Consider the following 17,614-nt stretch of genomic DNA (forward strand, 5'->3'; position numbering starts at 1 on the left):
GTCACTAAGATTGGAACATGTTAATTGGGAACTCCTCTGCATAGTTAAATATCTAAATGGTGGGAGATGTCATTACAAGGCCAATATTTACAGTTGATTCTATGTTCTATATTATGATTTTTATTTATGCTCAATGAATATATGCAAAGAGCAAGAAGCATTGTGGTGGTTTGGAAAATGATCCCCAAAGGAAATGGCACTATTAACAGGTGTGGCTCTGTTGTCACAGGTGTGGCCTTGTTGGGAGAAGTGTGTTGCTGTGGAGGTAGACTTTGAGGTCTCATATATACTCAAGCTACAATCCAGTGTCTCAGCCCACTCCCTGCTGCCTGCCAGGTAAGATGTAGGACCCTCAGCTCCTTCTCCAACACCATTTCTGCCTGCATGCCGTCATGTTCCCCAGCATGATGGTAATGGACTAACCCTCATCTGAAAGCCATCAGCTCAACTAAACATTTTTCCTTTATAGGAGTTGCAATGGTCATGGTATCTCTTCATAGCAAAGAAACCCTAAGACAGGCATGGAGTATTGCCTGAATCCTATGTTTAGCTCATTCCTACCCACACTCTACATGACCAAAGCCTTCAGACCATTCAGAAGATCTTAGCTTAATATCAACCTTCTTCATACAAGGATTCGCAACACTTTTCCTGGAGTTATTTCCCTGCAATAAAAGCCTATTTTTCCATGCAGAAATTTTAGTAAGATTTTTAAAAATAATTATGGAGTTTCTTATATGTGCAAAGATTTAGCTTTCTTCCAACTCCTGCTCTTCTGTATGGATGAGGAGGACAATTTGGTTGACTGCTTTGTTTCAAATACAGACATAACTCAGAGAAAGTTCAGGTCCAGATGCAGACTATACAACAAAATGATTGTCACAATAAGGCAAGTGATAATGAAATTTTCATTTCTTACTGCATACAAAAATTATGTTCACACAGTATATGATTATGTATAAAAATTAATATCTATACATAACAAAATTTATTGATTAAAAGGCAACAAAATAATTTGAAGTTGTTAGTTACCACAAATATTTAATGTAATACTAATAAATATTATTATTGTTATTATTATAAGATATGTCTCCTTCCAGCAAGGGCCTTTCACATATTAGATTGTTAAGAAATGTCTTCGACTTGAGTAAAGAATTTTGCCTGATTGACTTGACAATAGAATAACTATTGATTGCATAAACTTAGCATCCTGTAAGGACAGGGGTTAGATGCCATCACAACGTGCATTTAGACAAGCTATGAGCATTTCATTAAATTAAAGACACTTTAAGATAGGAAAAACACATATATGTTTATTAACATGTCTCATTTTCTTATATTCAAGCTTCTTCACTGATTAAAAAGGCTTTCGACTAAATAACTGTACCAGAATAAGATGAAAACAACTGAAATTGTGGGTTTCTGATATTTGCACATCTATTCTAAGTACCGTGGAGATAACCAAGACTGGTAGATGCTTATGGAGTAACATTTTAATTATCACAAAACTAAGACCTTATCTATGGCTTCATACGGCTTTCCAAATCAGAGCTTTTTCTCAAATGTGTTCAAGAAGTACAATTCCAGCTAAGGAGAAGACTTAAATTTAGACTGTGAATCAATAAGAGTGCAGGTTAAGCATTTTCTTGTTGAAAAGCAGCCCACCAATGTGTTCCCAGAAGTTGTGATTATTAGCACTCTAATTCTGCGTGGTACCACATATAGGTATATTTTATATGTACAGCCATTATAATCTTTTACAAGTAGATTTCTTGAGCCCTGTGATGTCTGCATTTTCATCCTGTGATGTTAAACATTATTAAGAATGTTGAGAAAACTGTACTTATGATATAGGAAGTTTTATATCTTCATTCCCTGCACAGAAACCTTTCAGCCCACTTACTTTCTTCAGAGTTCTACTCAAATGATTCCTGTTATAAGTGCCTAGAAATTTTTAAATTGCTTCTGAATAATTGCATAGAAATTTCCACTTTAAGAAGTGAGAAAAATACATAAATTTTAAAAATATATGTTCCCATACCTAATTCCTCCTTTTCAAGGTACCTTAAAATATTATTTTATGTAAAACGTAATGGCATGTATATATTGATATATAAAATCATATATATGCTTGTTTGCATATAAACATACACAGCTCCCCAAATAGGTCATGTTACAAGCATAATAGTCACATTCCTTATTGTTTAAACCTAACTTCCTGTCATCCTAATTCTCAGCTCTTCTTATACTGGAGAAAGGAAGATGCATGGGCATATGGCTTTGTGGGGGAAAAAAAATCAAAGAAAACCTCACTCGAACAAGAATATCCTATGAACGATTATTTCTCATTTTCACAATTCCTAATTCTAACAGAGTGGGGAAAGTTGTCTGAAGAGAAGATGTCCTGGTCTGATAACAGAATACCCGAAAATATATGATGTATAATGAACAGAGATTTATCTGTCACAGTTCCAGATGTTAGGATATCTAAGGCAGAGGAACCAGCGTATGACCAGAGCCTTCATCCCCTATAATCCCATGGCAGGAGACTGATGTACAAGAAAGAACAAGCGATCACACAGCAGCCACAAGCCCTAGTGAGTCAGCATTCATCCATCCCGAAGGCTCATGTCTCTCTCATGACCTAAGCCCCTCCCCAGGATCCTCTTTACAATTCTGTTATCTGAGGATTAAGTTCCAATATATACTTTTTGGTGGGCAGTCACTTCTCAGAAGGAGGTACAAAAAAATTGTAACACATGGAATAAGCAACAACAAAGCCTCGGGGAAATTTTTAAAGGGAAACCATGATATGTCCCAGCCATACCAGCTGTTCTTCTGTAGGCAAGACTCACAGAAAGAATATTCTAGGCAAACATATACACACATGCATGTGCACACATGCATGTAAAAGCCATCCTTATGTCTAATAATGAGCCTAAATGTCACAACCAGCAAAGGAAGAATTCCCAGGAAACTCCCATGCCCCATGTCTAGGCATATGCTAGGAGACAACATTCCTTTTCTTCTCATTTCATTCAATTGGCATTGGGAAGAGCCACACAAGTCTGGCAATATCTGATCAATTTATAAACATGGAAAGTCCACACAGTTCAACCTAGTAATTATAAAATTTAAATCATGGAAGAGACACAAAAAATTATAGATTATATGATAGCTTCACGGGGAGAAAAGAAAACAACCAGGAAAATCCTTAGTATAATTTCACAAAAATTAGAACAAGCTTAATATCTGAGTCTCCTTTAGAGTGATGTATTTACTGCTTAGCATGGTGGCATATATGGGGGAAAAATAATCACAAAATACGACAACATACAAATATTTTCCATAAAATAAGAAAAATACAAACCATGCAAAGGAAAGACATGCAATAGACTTCAAGAAACAAGTCCCTAAAGGAAATAAACAAAATTACCCAATAAGTAATTGGCAACTGAGGAATAAACTCTCTTAACAGAATCAACACCGGGGGAATTAAAAAGCTTGAACACAAAAAGACAAAGGACTAGAAAAAGAAGAGGACAGATCAGTGTTAGAATGACATAAACAACCCAGTCACTTGATCTAGAGGCACCATGCAGATATCCATACACAGACACTCACTAGCTGAATTTGTCACCGTTTTTGTTATAGCATGTGATGGGGAAGGGGAAATAAAGAGATGAGTGCAAATGACCTGAGTCCTTATCTGTCACTAAGCATGGATGGTTAAGCCCCTTCCGAGCTGTGGAAACACAATTTTAAGAAATCTTGTGGTTAGTATGAATTGTCTCTAAGAAGCAAAGCTAGAGATTGAGGAAGACAGGACAGACACTGGTAAGTACTTCTTACTAATATTTTTGAGGTTTTGTTGTTGGTTTGTTTCATTTTGTTTCGTTATGTTTTTCAAGACAGGATTTCTCTGTAGCTTTAGAGCCTCTCCTGGAACTCACTCTGTAGACCAAGCAGGCCTCGAACTCACAGAAATCCGCCTGCTTATGCCTCCCCAGGGCTGGGATTACAGGCATGAACCACAACCCAGCAATATTTGTTTTTTAAAGCAATAGAATCATTAATTAGAAAAGAATGTTTAAATATTAAATGGTGAATAATTAAATTTGTGGTTATTTACATAACCCTGGGAAGGAAAATGCCCCTTAGGGATCCCTTGGTGCCAACTTTTATTCTTCTAGACCAGTATCTACTTTCTTCTGCTCTGAACTTCCTTCTCCTTTCACTGTGAATCCACCTTGTTCAAGGGTCCTCTCAATCCCCAGTTATTTTAGCGATGGTTTATGATTCAGGCCCAATACAACTATGATTTTGATCCTTAAGTTAATAGGAAGTTTTCACTTTTAGAAATGGATACAAGATCCACTGAAGCCAGTGAGTACTACAGCCCCTAAATATATATGTTATTTATTTATGTATAAAATTATATACATAACCACAGGGCAGGGAACCCTGACTGCTCTTTGGACTGGAGAGGGAGGGAGAGAGGAGTAGGGGGAGGGGGAGAAGGGTGGGAGGAGGGGGAGGGAAATGGGAGGCTGGGAGGAGGTGGAAACTTGTTTTTTTTCCTTTTCTCAATAAAAAAAAATATATACATAAATATATGTATATAAATATATATGTATATATAAATATTTGTGTATATAATCCCCATAAATGTATATATACATTTATATATAAATTTTTATTTAAATAAATTTATATATTTATGTATATAATTCCCATAAAATATATATATGGGAATTATATAGAAAAAGCATGTGCTTTCCTGGAGCCCCCAAGAGAAGTAAGTAGAAAGACAGCTGAGCTCTGATTCCATGTAGGCCTCAAGTGTGTCTTGTCCTAATTTAAACAGGCAATACCATGGAGCACAATGGGCAAGCACTGGACTGCTCAGGTGCAAATCTGATTTTCTATGAATTAATTGTGTCAGCATCTTGTTCCTCATCTACAAAATTGGACTAGTAAAGGCCCCTGAATTGATTAAGTGATTTAGTATGTATAAAACACATATATATATATGCATTCATTTATATCAATTCAATTATGCATAGGTGTGTAACTTAATACATATATGTAATATAGTAAAAGTCATTTCACTATGTGCAAGGTAAGTTATTATCTAGTTTTATTATGCATTATTAAATTTCTCTTTTCTTTAAGTTGGTTTGAGTTTTCTGATAGTTAGCAGAATCCTAGCTTACCCGCCCAACTGATAGATTTATGCATCTTCTCATAAACATAAACACTGTCATTACCATAAAAACAGTATTTTTAAAGTAAATAAAAAAGCCTTAAAATTAGTGGCATTGTTGCCCTTAAATATAACAAGATGGAGACTCTGTAGCTAAAACAGGAAGTTTCACAAATTGAAAATAAATGAGAATGTAACAGTTCTGTTTTCAAAGAATGAACAAATGACATTAATAATAAACTACTTTTCCCCATGATACAGCTAAATGTTATTACTCAGAGTTGGCTAGTGTCTGATGGACTGCTGGAAAGAAAAATAAGTATATATAAATACTCAGGAAGCAATTCAGCCATAATAAAAATATGCATAATTATTTTTAGAAATTGGCCTAAGGTCATAATTAAGATTGTGGGTAAATATTCTTCCTAGTATTACTGGCTTGTATTTATATAAAGAAACACTGAGAAATGAATAACCAAAAGCAGAATTCATTAGTCTGTATGCCCCAATATTATATTTAGTCATTTTATGTGCTGATATAAAATATGTACATGAATAGGAGGTATTTCACCATTATTAAATGAGATAAATAGGTTCCTCAATTGTTCAGTGAAGGCCTGTTGAGTTGTATAAGTGTATGTAGATGTATGTGGAAAGTCTAGTAGATTATACATCAGGTGATAGTACAATCTCTGTACACCATCTTAGCCAAAAGGCTGAGAAGTGAAGACAGTAAAATCTCTAGGAGGCAGAACTATAAGATTCTGTTGGGTTTAGTTCCTACTTACACGTATATTTAATTTTTTTTTTCAATGACTTTAACTGACATTCAGGGAAGAAACATATTTTTTTTAAAGTTTAGAAAGTTGTAAGTCATCTCTAAGGGTCATTTCAGTAGAACATTTGCAGTCAAACTGTGCTCAAGCCACTAGAAGAGGAGCTGAAAAGAAATTCAACCTTCATTAATAAAATCTTCTTTAACCAACCAAGGAGCAAAGGGTCTGACGGACATGTGTGGCATTCGTTTGGTGAAATAGAGAGTCGACACTGGGGAGGAAGAGACCAAAGAAGCAGAAAGAGGGGACCAATGGGGAAATTCCAGCGAGCACAGCTGCCAGTTGGGCTTTGCTGAGCAGCTGTAGTCCCTTGCACCAACCATACTCCAATCCTGCCCAGTTTCAAAGTCAGGACAGAACCCCTTCTCTCAGCCTCCGGATGTCCGAATTCCCTACACTAGCACAAGTACAATACATAAGCAACAGTCCCAGGGAAGAAAGCAAGAGAACTGAAACCCTGTGAAGTAGGAGGACCCTTGAACTCCCTGTTATAAAAGAGTGGGCACCACCACCAACTGCCAAAATAACAGACATTTAACCTTAAGCAGATGAAGAAAAGAGTTGTCAACAGTTCATACAGGTTAGGATGCTCTGCCATAAAAGATTGCAGGCTCCTTCATTTATGTGGAACATATTAACAGCTGGTGACCTAGATTAATATGTAAAAAAGCAGACCATATCACAAAATTACTTCACAGATGGAAAGCCGACTCAGTGAAAAGCCTCAGACGAAAGATTCACGTGATTATTTTAGTGGGAGGGGTAGCTACAAGTGGGCGAAATAAAATGTGGAAAAATGACGACAAAGTCCTGCCCGAGTCTCAAGGTGGGCAAACATCTGGTATCTGGCTATTTCCTGGCCAAGCACCCAGGGGATGGAAGGGAAAAGTAGTCTGCCTAATTCAGCTTCTGGGGGAGTGGCAAGAGGATCGTGGAGTTCAGGATGAGCTTGGGTAGATATTAAAAGCAATGCAATCCTCTTACAGCACTGGGAGGATGCATGTGTGCAGGATGTGTGCAGGGAGGGAGGGGCTACAAGCAGCCACTGAGCCTTGGCCCTGGGAAGGACAGAGATCAGTCAATGCTCCCAGGCTCAGCTCTAGGATCTACCCGAAGTGGGGGCAGCTTGAACTTGGGTTAGTGCTGACCAAGTGAGAATCAAGGAAAGTCTGATTTCCAGAAAGACAGGAAAACACCAGAGACCCTCATTCCAGGGACAGAAATTAATCTCATATGAAATAAGTGCAGTTCGGTTTACCCCAGGATCACTAGCCCAGGTTCATGCTCAAATACAATGTTCAAGCTCCCATATAAAACGCCCTTCGCTCAGGACAAATGAAGACCTCTAATTAGAGGGGACAGAAAGCTGGGGAGCCCAGTGCCTTGTAAAATACCCCCCTCGCGCGCCCAGAGATGGACTTACTATGGATCTGGGTTGAGTTTGTGCACATCCCTAAGGAAGAGACATAATTTACAATGGCTAATTTACTCCGGAGCTTGAGAAACAACTGCGACCCTAGCCCCTCTGATAGGAGTGGGGTTTGTTTTGCTTCTTCTTAAACAGAGAAACCAACATTTTGTGCAGAGATGTGCAAAAAATAACTCTGAGATTGGGGTTATTTATTTTTGACCTTCCAGAGGGCACTGGATTCAAAAAGGACACGGATTCAGAGGGAGAAAGTGTGCATTCTCTCGAACTCCAGTTAAGCACTGAACGAAGGTGTTGATTGTTTATTATCCGTCCCATTGGTCTATACACGTCTGGGTGTCTTCTCTGCTTAAGTCATTCGTTTCGACCCCACTCAAACAGGCACAACACCCCCACCCAGGAAAACTGGATGCGACAATCTCCCTCCTGGATCTGCGGCCACGGACGCCTGAGCTGCGTGCGGGAGAGCCCGAGCTGTGGAGGTGCGGCCGCCAGGCGCCTAGAGATGAGGAGCCAGGGAACGCAGTTCAGGGTGCAGCCAGAGAGCAGCTGCACCTGCCACCTCTGGTCCCCGGAGGCGTGACTAGGAGAGCGGCCACCCTAAGTGAGCTCCGGTGGTCCGGCGCACTCCGTTACCGGGAGACCGGGAGTCTGCGGGTCCCTGGCGTACTCTCCGCCGTGTCGTGCCCACGCAGCCTGAATGGATCCTGCCTGGCTGCAATCACTGGGCGCAGAGACAGGGGACTCCTCCATCTACTCCCTCCCGGGCTCCGCAGCTCGCCGCACCTGGACCAGCGGCCCTGCAGCGCGCAGCCTGCCAGAAGCCAGCACCGCCATCGGCGCCAGCACCGCCTCGCGCCACCTGCCCCACCGCCCGCCACCCTCTGCTGACCTTTTCCTGCGCGCGGTTGAGTCGCTTCTGCACGTTCTTGGCGAAGATGCCGGTCTTGATGTCGGCCATGGCTGCTGCGGTCCGCAAAGCTGGATGAGCAGAGCGGCAGCGGGCCGGCAGCGGCGCGGAGGAGCCCAGGAAAAGGAGGAGGAGCAGGAGGAGGAGCAGCAGAGGCGTGTAGAGCGGAGGCTACGGGTGAGGGAGGGGCGCGGCGGCGCGGACGGGCTTAAAGAGAGAGAAGGCGCGGCCACTAGGGGTGGTACAGCCAGGAGTGAAGTGCATTTAAAGAGAGGGAAGAAGCCAAAATGCCAAGCGAACACCGTGATGGAGGAGGAGGTCTACAGGCGATGAAAAATGAAAGACTTCCCGTAGGCCCAGGGCCTGGGGATAGCTGGGGGGGGGGGGGGCGACTAATAAAAGGTGTGCATCAAGGATAGTCAAAAGACCTTGATTCTGTCTCCCAATTAAAGAACAGGAGGAAGTAGGAAGGGTGATCTGCAAAGGTACTAACTGGAAGGTCACTGCAGAACAGTTTGCAAGACAGAAGGGATAGAGGGATCACTGTGACATTTCCTTAAATTTGAATATGGGAGTGGGGAAGCCCAGGGGAGAAGCACCTACACACAGGTGCTGCGCCTTGCCAGTTCTCAAATTCCTGCACTGCAGACACACTGGCACAGCAGTTTCCGCGAGAAATAGTGCCGTGAGGAGAGCAGACAGGACTATTGGATCTCCCGGATCTCCTGGTCAATCGAGGCCTCCTTCAAAACCTTCTGACAGTTGTGTTGTTATTGAGACAAGGTCTCTCAGTGATCGTACCTACTATGCCAACTGTGTGCACGATCAAGAATGTAGATATGCGTAGTTGGTATAACAAAAGTTATATTTTATTATGCTGATGGCCATCACACAAGGTTCACACTTCTACAAATTTCTAACTGCGGTCCTAAGCCTATCTCCCCAAGGCTGCTCACCTATAGACTTTGGTATCTTTGCTGGAGGTCAGGTCCAGTCATAACAGAAGTCTCTGATATGAGGGTCAGGATCCTGGAGGAGAATCTGCAGTGCAATTAAGGCAGTGTCTCTCCAGACATGAGAAGCAGAGCAATACTCTTGGTCTTTGTCCACATTGTTCAGTGGGCATCATGGGGTTGTGGACATTATGGGTTTCTAAGCCTGTGTCTGAGTGAGTGATGTCACTAGGTTCTGGCTAGCAGGTGCCTTGGGTGTAGTGGGGTTCCTGTCTAAGTTGTTTTTACATGCCTAAAAGGTATTTTTTTTTACTATACTTATTACACTGACTGTCCTGGAACTTGCTATATAGACCAGTCTGGATTCGAACTCACAGAGATCTGCCTGCCTCTCTCTCCTGAGTGGCGGGATATAAGATGATCGTTTTTGACAGTCTTAACAGGAAGATATGATCCTCATTGAGCTTAGCAACAGCTGGGCAGAAAGGGAGTTCCAGAGGACTCTGACAAAGGACAAACTGTTCATTTTCAGGCTTCATTTAGAGTTTGAGTAGAGAAAGACAGATGGCATCAAACAATTGCAAGTCAGAGACTGAGCAGGCACCAAACACGTGAGTATCCTGCTCCTCCTCTGGAGCTATGGGTGTCCCCTCCCCCAAACCAATCCCTAATGTTACTCTTCTGGGAGCTAGAGTTCCAGTGCCTTGATTTTGAAACAATGCTTTTGTCACTTTAATGCATAAGATGTGGCATAAGGACAGTGTGCCAGTTGAAGGACTCGGTTTTGAAAAGCTAGAGAGGGTCTACACTGCAGGACTCACTACAGCCAAAGAGGGAACTCAACTAACCCGTTATTAAAATGAAATGAAAACAAACAATGACTATGGAGGGACCACATGGGAAGGGCTAGGGGGTTGAGTGCACTGGAAAAGGAAACCACAAATATCCCAATTATCCAATCAACTTCTTGGCTGAATATGGTCACACAGACACATTATCAAATTCTACAGAAGATCTGCCCAGTGGATCCTAGTCCGGGATACAGAATGGTAAATAAACACCATTGTTTCATAAACAGTAGGCACTTTGGATCACTAATCTGTTCCCACAGATCTTCCCTTGGATTGTCTGTCCACTTTTCCTGGTTAAAAAAAAATCAATTCCCAGGACACAAGACTCTCATTGCTAAGTCTGAGAGGTGTTGGGGAAAGCAAGATGAGTTGGCCAACCTGTTCCAAGCATCCCATATGCACTGAAGTTTACCTTACAGGAATGAGAAGAAAGCTGAGTCATGGCCCTCAGTAGTCAACTCTCAGTGAAGAAGAAAACTCAGAAGTTAGAAATTTCAGTCAGTTCTCTCTGGTGGAGGGAGAGGGATTCAGAACTTCAGCTCTGCCCTGAACTTTTGACTGTAGGAATGCAAGTTTAAAAAGGCCAGAGGAGAACAGAATGTACTGAAGTTTATCACCTCCTGGTCACTCTTAGGGTGCCTGGCTGGCCCCTTCTGCTCTGGCAATAAGTAAATTTCAACTCCCTCATGTAGATGACCAACGTTCTCTCCATATAAACATGGAAGAAGCATTCTAACTGGGAGACTTACTCTGTAGTAGTAGGAGCGGCGGGCTGAGTCCCCGCACCCGGCCACCTGAATGGCTAGCTTTACACGAAATAATTACACGGAAACTGTATTCTTTTAAACAATGCCTGACCCATTAGTTTCAGTTTCTTATTGGCTAGCTTTTACATATTGATCTAACCCATTTCTATTAATCTGTGTAGCCCACAAGCTGGCTTACCAGGAATGATCTTAACCTGCGTCTGTCTGGAGTGGGAGAACCATGGCGACTCCTTCACTCACTTCTTTCTCCCAGCATTCCGTTCTGTTTACTCCGCCTACCTAAGGGTTGGCCTATCAAATGGGTCTAGGCAGTTTCTTTATTAATAAGAAATCACTCCCACATCATTACTCTTCCTCAAGCTATCAATGTGCAACAGAATCACCTTGTCTCTCTTGCAGTTATGTCCTACCCTATTATTGGAAGTCAGCATACATCTCCTGAAACAAAATTGCAAGTGATTATCATTTCTTATTATTCAGGTGTCCAATTTTAGTTCTGTAACAGGAGCAATGCCTTTCCTCGGTAATTCCATCTGAAATTCCAACTGGGCGTGTTAAATAGTTGTTAGGGGCAAAGTTATCACAGTTTACCAGTGAAGAGGTAAATGGGTTCCTATTTGCAAGTTGCCACAGGGCTCATGCTAGGCACTCTGGAATGTTCATCAAGCATGTTAGCTAGCACTTCACAGGTGTGTTGGAAATCCCACTAGACTGGATCACAAGTATCTATTATGCCAGGCATGGTGGCAGGGATCAGAGACACTCTTTAAGAAGCCTGAGCCTGAGATTCCTGAATTGTTCCCAGATTCTCTCTAAAAACCTTTGCCTCTGATCCTGCCCCTCTGTCACTCCCTGATGACTTAATGTCCCTGTCTGTGGCAGGACAATTCGGGAATGTTCTGGACATCCCTTGTTTCAGGAGGTACCTGTCGGTGGGACCAGAGCTTTGATAGATTACTTGCTCCTCAGTGGTCTATCTATCTATCATCTATCTATGTATCTATCTATGTATCTATCTTTGTATGTATGTATGTATGTACGTATCTATCTATATGTGTGTGTTATGTGTGTGTACATATATATGTATATGTTTTAATCACCTGTCCTCATAAGTCACATTCCTTTCTCTTGTTGATCCTTATTGGATAGTTACTTTTCCTTCTGTCAGCATCCAAACATCCAGGGTCTCTTGAATTTTTGAAGATATGTATTTTCCTGTAAAGACAAGAGCAGAACCCTGCTCCAACTTTATATGTGAGCGCTGGAAAAACTGGACCCAGAAGCCAGCCATGAAGTCACAAGTGGCCAAGGTGCCTGAGGACGTGGAGTGGCTCTGAGGCATTTAATGAGAAAATATGAAGAACCCAGCTAGCAGCTACTCAGGGCCACTGCACAGGAATTCTATACCCAAATGAACAGTGTCTGATGATGGCTGGCTAGAGCAGCTGGAGACGGGAGCCCCACGATTCCAGGCTCCAACTGTAGAAGTTAGCTCAATTCAGGAAATAACCAGGCTAGCTAAAAGATAAAACAATTATATTATTATTTATTATAAGGGGAAAACTCGCAAAATAGGAATGAGAAGTCCAAGCTCAGCTGTGCTATGAGGGACCCCCACACACACACACAGAGAGAGAGCACCTGGGCCATGCACCATTTTCTCCGGGTCCCAGAAATCCACCCTAACTTTGTCCCGCCTCTTAAAGATAATTGGTTGGCAAAGATTCCCCATCAATGGACCATGTGCCTCAACACAGACCCTGGCTGCAGTAGGACCACTGACCTAGGCATGGCACTCAGCAGCAACCTGGGTCTGGATGCCACCATGGACCCAGGTGGAGCACATGCCACTCAGCTAGGCATCACCCTGGCTACAGGATGGCCCTCAGACAGCAACACAGTCCTAGGTGGGGACCTAGACCCTGGGTACCCACCCAATCCTCAAGGGCAACAAGTGCCTTGGATGTCAATAAAGACCCAGGATGAGGTAGGGCCATAGACCCAGACATGGCTTTGGCTGCAGCTCAAGCCCAGACATCACCATAGCCCTGGGTAACAGCCCAAGACACTCACATTGGGATTGTCCTGCACTGGCATAACCCTTAAGCACCAATGTGGCCACATATGGTGGCCCAAATCCCAGGCATCCTCACTGCCTTCAGTGGTAACTGGAACCATGGATATAAATCAACACAGATCAAGGCTGCAGCAGGGCCACAGACCCAATAATGGCCCTTGGCAGCAGCCCGGAACTGAATGTCACTATGGCCCCAGAGAGCGAGCAAGCCTCACATACCAGCCTGTTCCTCACCACCTTTGCCTCTTCAGATCCTCCTCTCTCCACAGGATACCAACCTCCCTGCCTCCCTCTCTTTCACACTCCCTCCATAATTTGTTCAGCAAAATGGCACCTGACTCTTCTTATCTTGTGGCTTCTTCCTACCTGCCCATGGCAAACTACTCTGGGCAGCATGTATGAGTCCATCTCTCCTGCTAGGTTCGAGAGGCAACAAGGCCTGAGCTCCCTCCACCACCCCCAGCCCAGGACACACTCTACCCCAGAGTGACATGTGTGACTCTATCTCTGATGTTCACCAGGATATATTTTCTTACACAGTTGATTTTAATGTTTATACAAAGTTTTCAAAAGACATAAGAACTTCAACTCCATAGAAGACAAATTTCATAACCAATCTTTATTTTTGATTTATGTATCCCCCTTCTAAATTGGTTGATGACTCAAAATGTAGATTACAATAGGTTTTGATAACTCTGAAATAGGCCCAGAATTACAGTTACCACAACTCATTTCACGTATGTTTTAATAGCATGGACATTTTTCTGCTCCTGTTTTTGTGTTTCATCAATAACCAAGGCCCTTAGGGAAGGGAAAACCTAGATGTGCTTTACATATATCTGGCTGTTTGTCAATACACATGGGTGTATAATGCTGTATATAACTGTGACTTGATTAGTGACTTCTGTTTACTGAGTTCCTGGTGTCCTTTCATAAGTAGTTAAAATGGTTTTCTATCTAGTCCTCCAGACAACCATAACAGGAGTTCTGATCTCATTCAAGTTATGCTGATCTCTTGTACTATCTCCTTGTTTTAAAGATTAAATAAAATTGAATCTCTGTTACAAATATTGAATGATAATGACATAAATTTAAGTTGTCCTCAAGAAATATTTTTGTTGATTATTCTGCACATTCCAGGTATAAATGATCAAGCAAAGAGTCATATTAGTCTTCAAATTAGGCCAACTGCCTATAATTTAGTCCCACTTAGTACTCAAACTAAATTTTGCCTGCATCACTACACTTTTCCTTTTCTAATTTTACTAACTCTCAAAAATCACTTCTTAACTACATTGATAATTCACCACTTATGAACAAGTTCGAAACAAGAGCCAAGCTTTGCATTTTACAGATAGACATTAGCCACAAAAGGAAACACTCTATTAAACTGCCTAATAACTTTAATGTACCTCAATACTGTGTTTGATGTATTTATGCAAAGCAGATGCAAAAAAAACTCCTCTACCTCAGACAAATTGCTTGAACATCACTTAATATTTTATAAGCCAAATGAGAGGTCAGGGAGTAAAATGAAGTCAAAATGCTAATTACCCGCAACTCTTTCTGAGGGAAGATGAGCTCTTAGGAGTACTTTCTGCTACTTTCTATCCACAAAAAAGCTATCAAAATCCCATGTACAATGTGGGAATCAGCTTTTTTTGTGCTACAGAGAGCCCCTTCTTACTTGTTTTAATAGCTGACTATTTTATAGGGAATCATTTTCCAGCTTGAGCAAGTCTTGGCTTTTTAACAGTGATCCATTTAAACATCTTTAAAATACTTACTTTTCCATACACTGATGCTCCTCCACTTAGGCTGGAGTTAGACCCTACTAAACCCATCTTAAGTACATCATTAGTCAGAATGCATTTCCTACAGCTAACCTACCAAACACCACAGCTTAGTACCACAGTAACGGTAGAAGGTTGGTCCTTTCCCCTCAGAAAGGCTGAAGGGGAACCAGCACACTGCCAATACCCATATCTCCAGAGAGACGCATACCATGTATCATTAGTCTGGGAAAAGATTCAAATTCTAAATCCGAACCGAATGCATATTTCACACCATTTTTAAGTCAAAACTCACTCATTAAGTGAAAACTTTGTAAATCAAGCTCTATCCATGTTGCCAAAGATTTTGATTTGGGAAACTATTTTTGATTAAATTTACCCATATCTGTATTTTTGGAAAAATATAGTCAGATATGTACCCACCTTTGACTTCATGGCTGCCCCCTAACCTGCTGACTTTGGCAAACCATGCCTTTTTTCAAACACTAGGACCCTTCCAAAGACACCCATGATGCTCTTGAAGCTGTGGCCAGTAGCATAGCAGAGGCCTTGTCTTCCATCATGGGATCCCTCAACACAATGACCCTCATTCTGAGCTCTCACTTCAGGCAAAGATCAAGAGGCCTTGTCTCTACTGATCCAGATCTAATCACTACTATCAGACAGACAAGCTTTCTTTTCTTCTAGAAGACCCCTTCCTGCTCCACAGGCCATATTACATACCAGCTTCTCCCAATTGTTCACTTATTTCACTCCCTTCTCTCGAAGACCCAGGACCTGTTGTCGCTTAGTGTTAGCACCGAGGCAGTCAGTGGAATTGGGTGGGCAAGGGAGGAATCCATCCTGTTGATGCTCCTCACTTTTGTTGATGTTCAGCCTTTAAGTTCAGACTTCCAATGCCTTTAGAGGACTATCTTAGATAGACTCATGTTTCCTAAATAGGAATGATTAAGTCTTTACTCATACTACTTAGGAGGGCAAAATCATTTGCAAGTAGCATCCTTTCACACATAAGATATAAATTTAAATGAGTTCATAGTAGAGGAAAATAGCCTTCCAACCAGTGTGATTGATGTTCCTATAAGAAAAGCCATGTAGACAGACACACACTGAGGACATAGGCAAAGGGAAGAAGGAGGCATAATGACAGAAGTCAGCACTTGTGTGGGGCTGCTCCCTGAAGAACTCTATGGCTTGTCAGTCACCACAGAGGCTGCATGTCACCATCCTTGTTGGCAAGTCAGTGTTGTGGGCCTGCCCTACAGAACTGTAAGAAAACCAACTTTTCTTTTCAAACCCACCCAGTATGCGGCCTTTTCATATGGCAGCCTCAAAAAACCATATACAGCATCCAAGTATTTTCCTCAAAACAGCAGATCTGAAAATTTACCCACAATTCAAAAAACTGGTATGAGATTTCTAGAGTAAAGTTTTCAGTAGTGGGGAGAATCCGTGTTCCTCTGTTGCTTTCTTTTGAAACAGTATATTTTTTGAAGTGTGTCATTTGACCTTAGTGTCCTTCTTAATTAAATGGAAAAACCCAGCAGCTCTGGAGAGAGACGGTTGCCAGGTAGGTTCTCCGGAGAAGAGTCTGAGATAGAATTTCAGAATAGGTCCATGAGAGAGCAGTGAGCCAGTGAGAGGGGAGGAGAGTGCTGAGCAGAGGCAGGGGAAGGGATAGGGCGGTGTGCCAAAGGGAGCCTTCCCTAGCCCTGCCCACAATGGAACAATGGGATCCAGAAGCAAGTTATTAGACACCAGACCTGTGTTAATGAAAGGGCCACAATGACTCCCTTTTTAGCAAGCAGGAACTTTCTTCAAGCTCCTGAGGGAATGGAGACTTTCGTCTAAACGCCTGGTTTTGGGAAAAGGACATTTTGTGGGGGAGCAGACATTCCATTATAGAATATTGCGGTTTCTTGTATGGCTTAGTTTATCCAAATAGCTAAATCTTAAAAATGAGCAAAGACGAAGCTAGACAAATACTACCGGGAACCTAAGTAGACTTTAGATTATCAAATAGGCCTTATTTATCAAGCATATGTTACTTATCTAAATTCTCTAGCAGCTTGATGTTAACTTGTGTGGGAGTAGGCAGAGTTATCATGCTATTTGGTTCCATGGTGGTGGGGATTTTTTCCAAAGAATTATTTTGTGTTACGAGGCTGTCATTTTATACATTTTCATCCTTCAAAGCCCTCACAAAATTTCCCAAAGGGAAAGGCAGAATAGTGAGAATCATTTTTAAAAAATGCAAGTAAAAACGTTCTAGAGAATTGTGATCCACAAAGTCGAAATGCTGGAGCTTTGTCACGTAGTAATGGTTGCTCTGAGGTCCACCTCAGGTAACTATATGCTGCAGACCCCGCTGAAGGTGCTGACTAGTGGCAGCTGCTGCTGGCTAGTGCAGTCATGGACTCCCCCTTCTCTGTGTAGCTAAGATGTAGTGCTCATAGCAACTAAGAGGCCTGTGCTTTACAGTTCTCTCCTAAATACTATCTGCGGTCTCTTTCCCATGCCATGTTCTGATGCTTTCTACCCACATGGAGGTGTGTCCGAAGGCACCTGACTTGGGTGGACTCAGAAAGCACAGGTGTTTCACATTTGAACATGGACCGTTTATTTGTCCCTGCCCTATGTGAGTTATTAGAGAATAAACCCCCAAAGCTTTTCTACTATGTAGGATTACCCACTTATAGGAAATCTTTAGAAATATTCTTTGAGAGTATAAAAATACCCTGTTTCTTGTCTTATAATTCCCTACTCAACTCAAGCAAGAAAAATGTACCCAC

The 17,614-nt window shown here is 41.9% G+C and overlaps 1 protein-coding gene across 4 annotated transcripts in view; it reads right to left on the reverse strand.

Annotated features, from left to right (window-relative positions):
* The window catches only part of Amph (amphiphysin), a 179,284-nt gene extending 170,699 nt beyond the window's left edge, over window positions 1-8,585 (reverse strand). The window contains exon 1 of one of the 4 annotated variants that reach the window (XM_075970142.1): window positions 8,364-8,585. In XM_075970142.1, the coding sequence (XP_075826257.1) occupies window positions 8,364-8,432 (69 nt within the window). In that variant the 5' untranslated portion in view covers window positions 8,433-8,585. The remainder of the gene's footprint in view (window positions 1-8,363) is intronic. The other 3 variants (XM_075970141.1, XM_075970143.1, XM_075970140.1) reach the window with 3 other exon arrangements.
* Between the last annotated feature and the right edge of the window lie 9,029 nt (window positions 8,586-17,614).

Source organism: Microtus pennsylvanicus, chromosome 4 (genome assembly GCF_037038515.1).
Source record: "Microtus pennsylvanicus isolate mMicPen1 chromosome 4, mMicPen1.hap1, whole genome shotgun sequence".
NCBI classification, from domain to species: Eukaryota; Metazoa; Chordata; class Mammalia; order Rodentia; family Cricetidae; genus Microtus; species Microtus pennsylvanicus.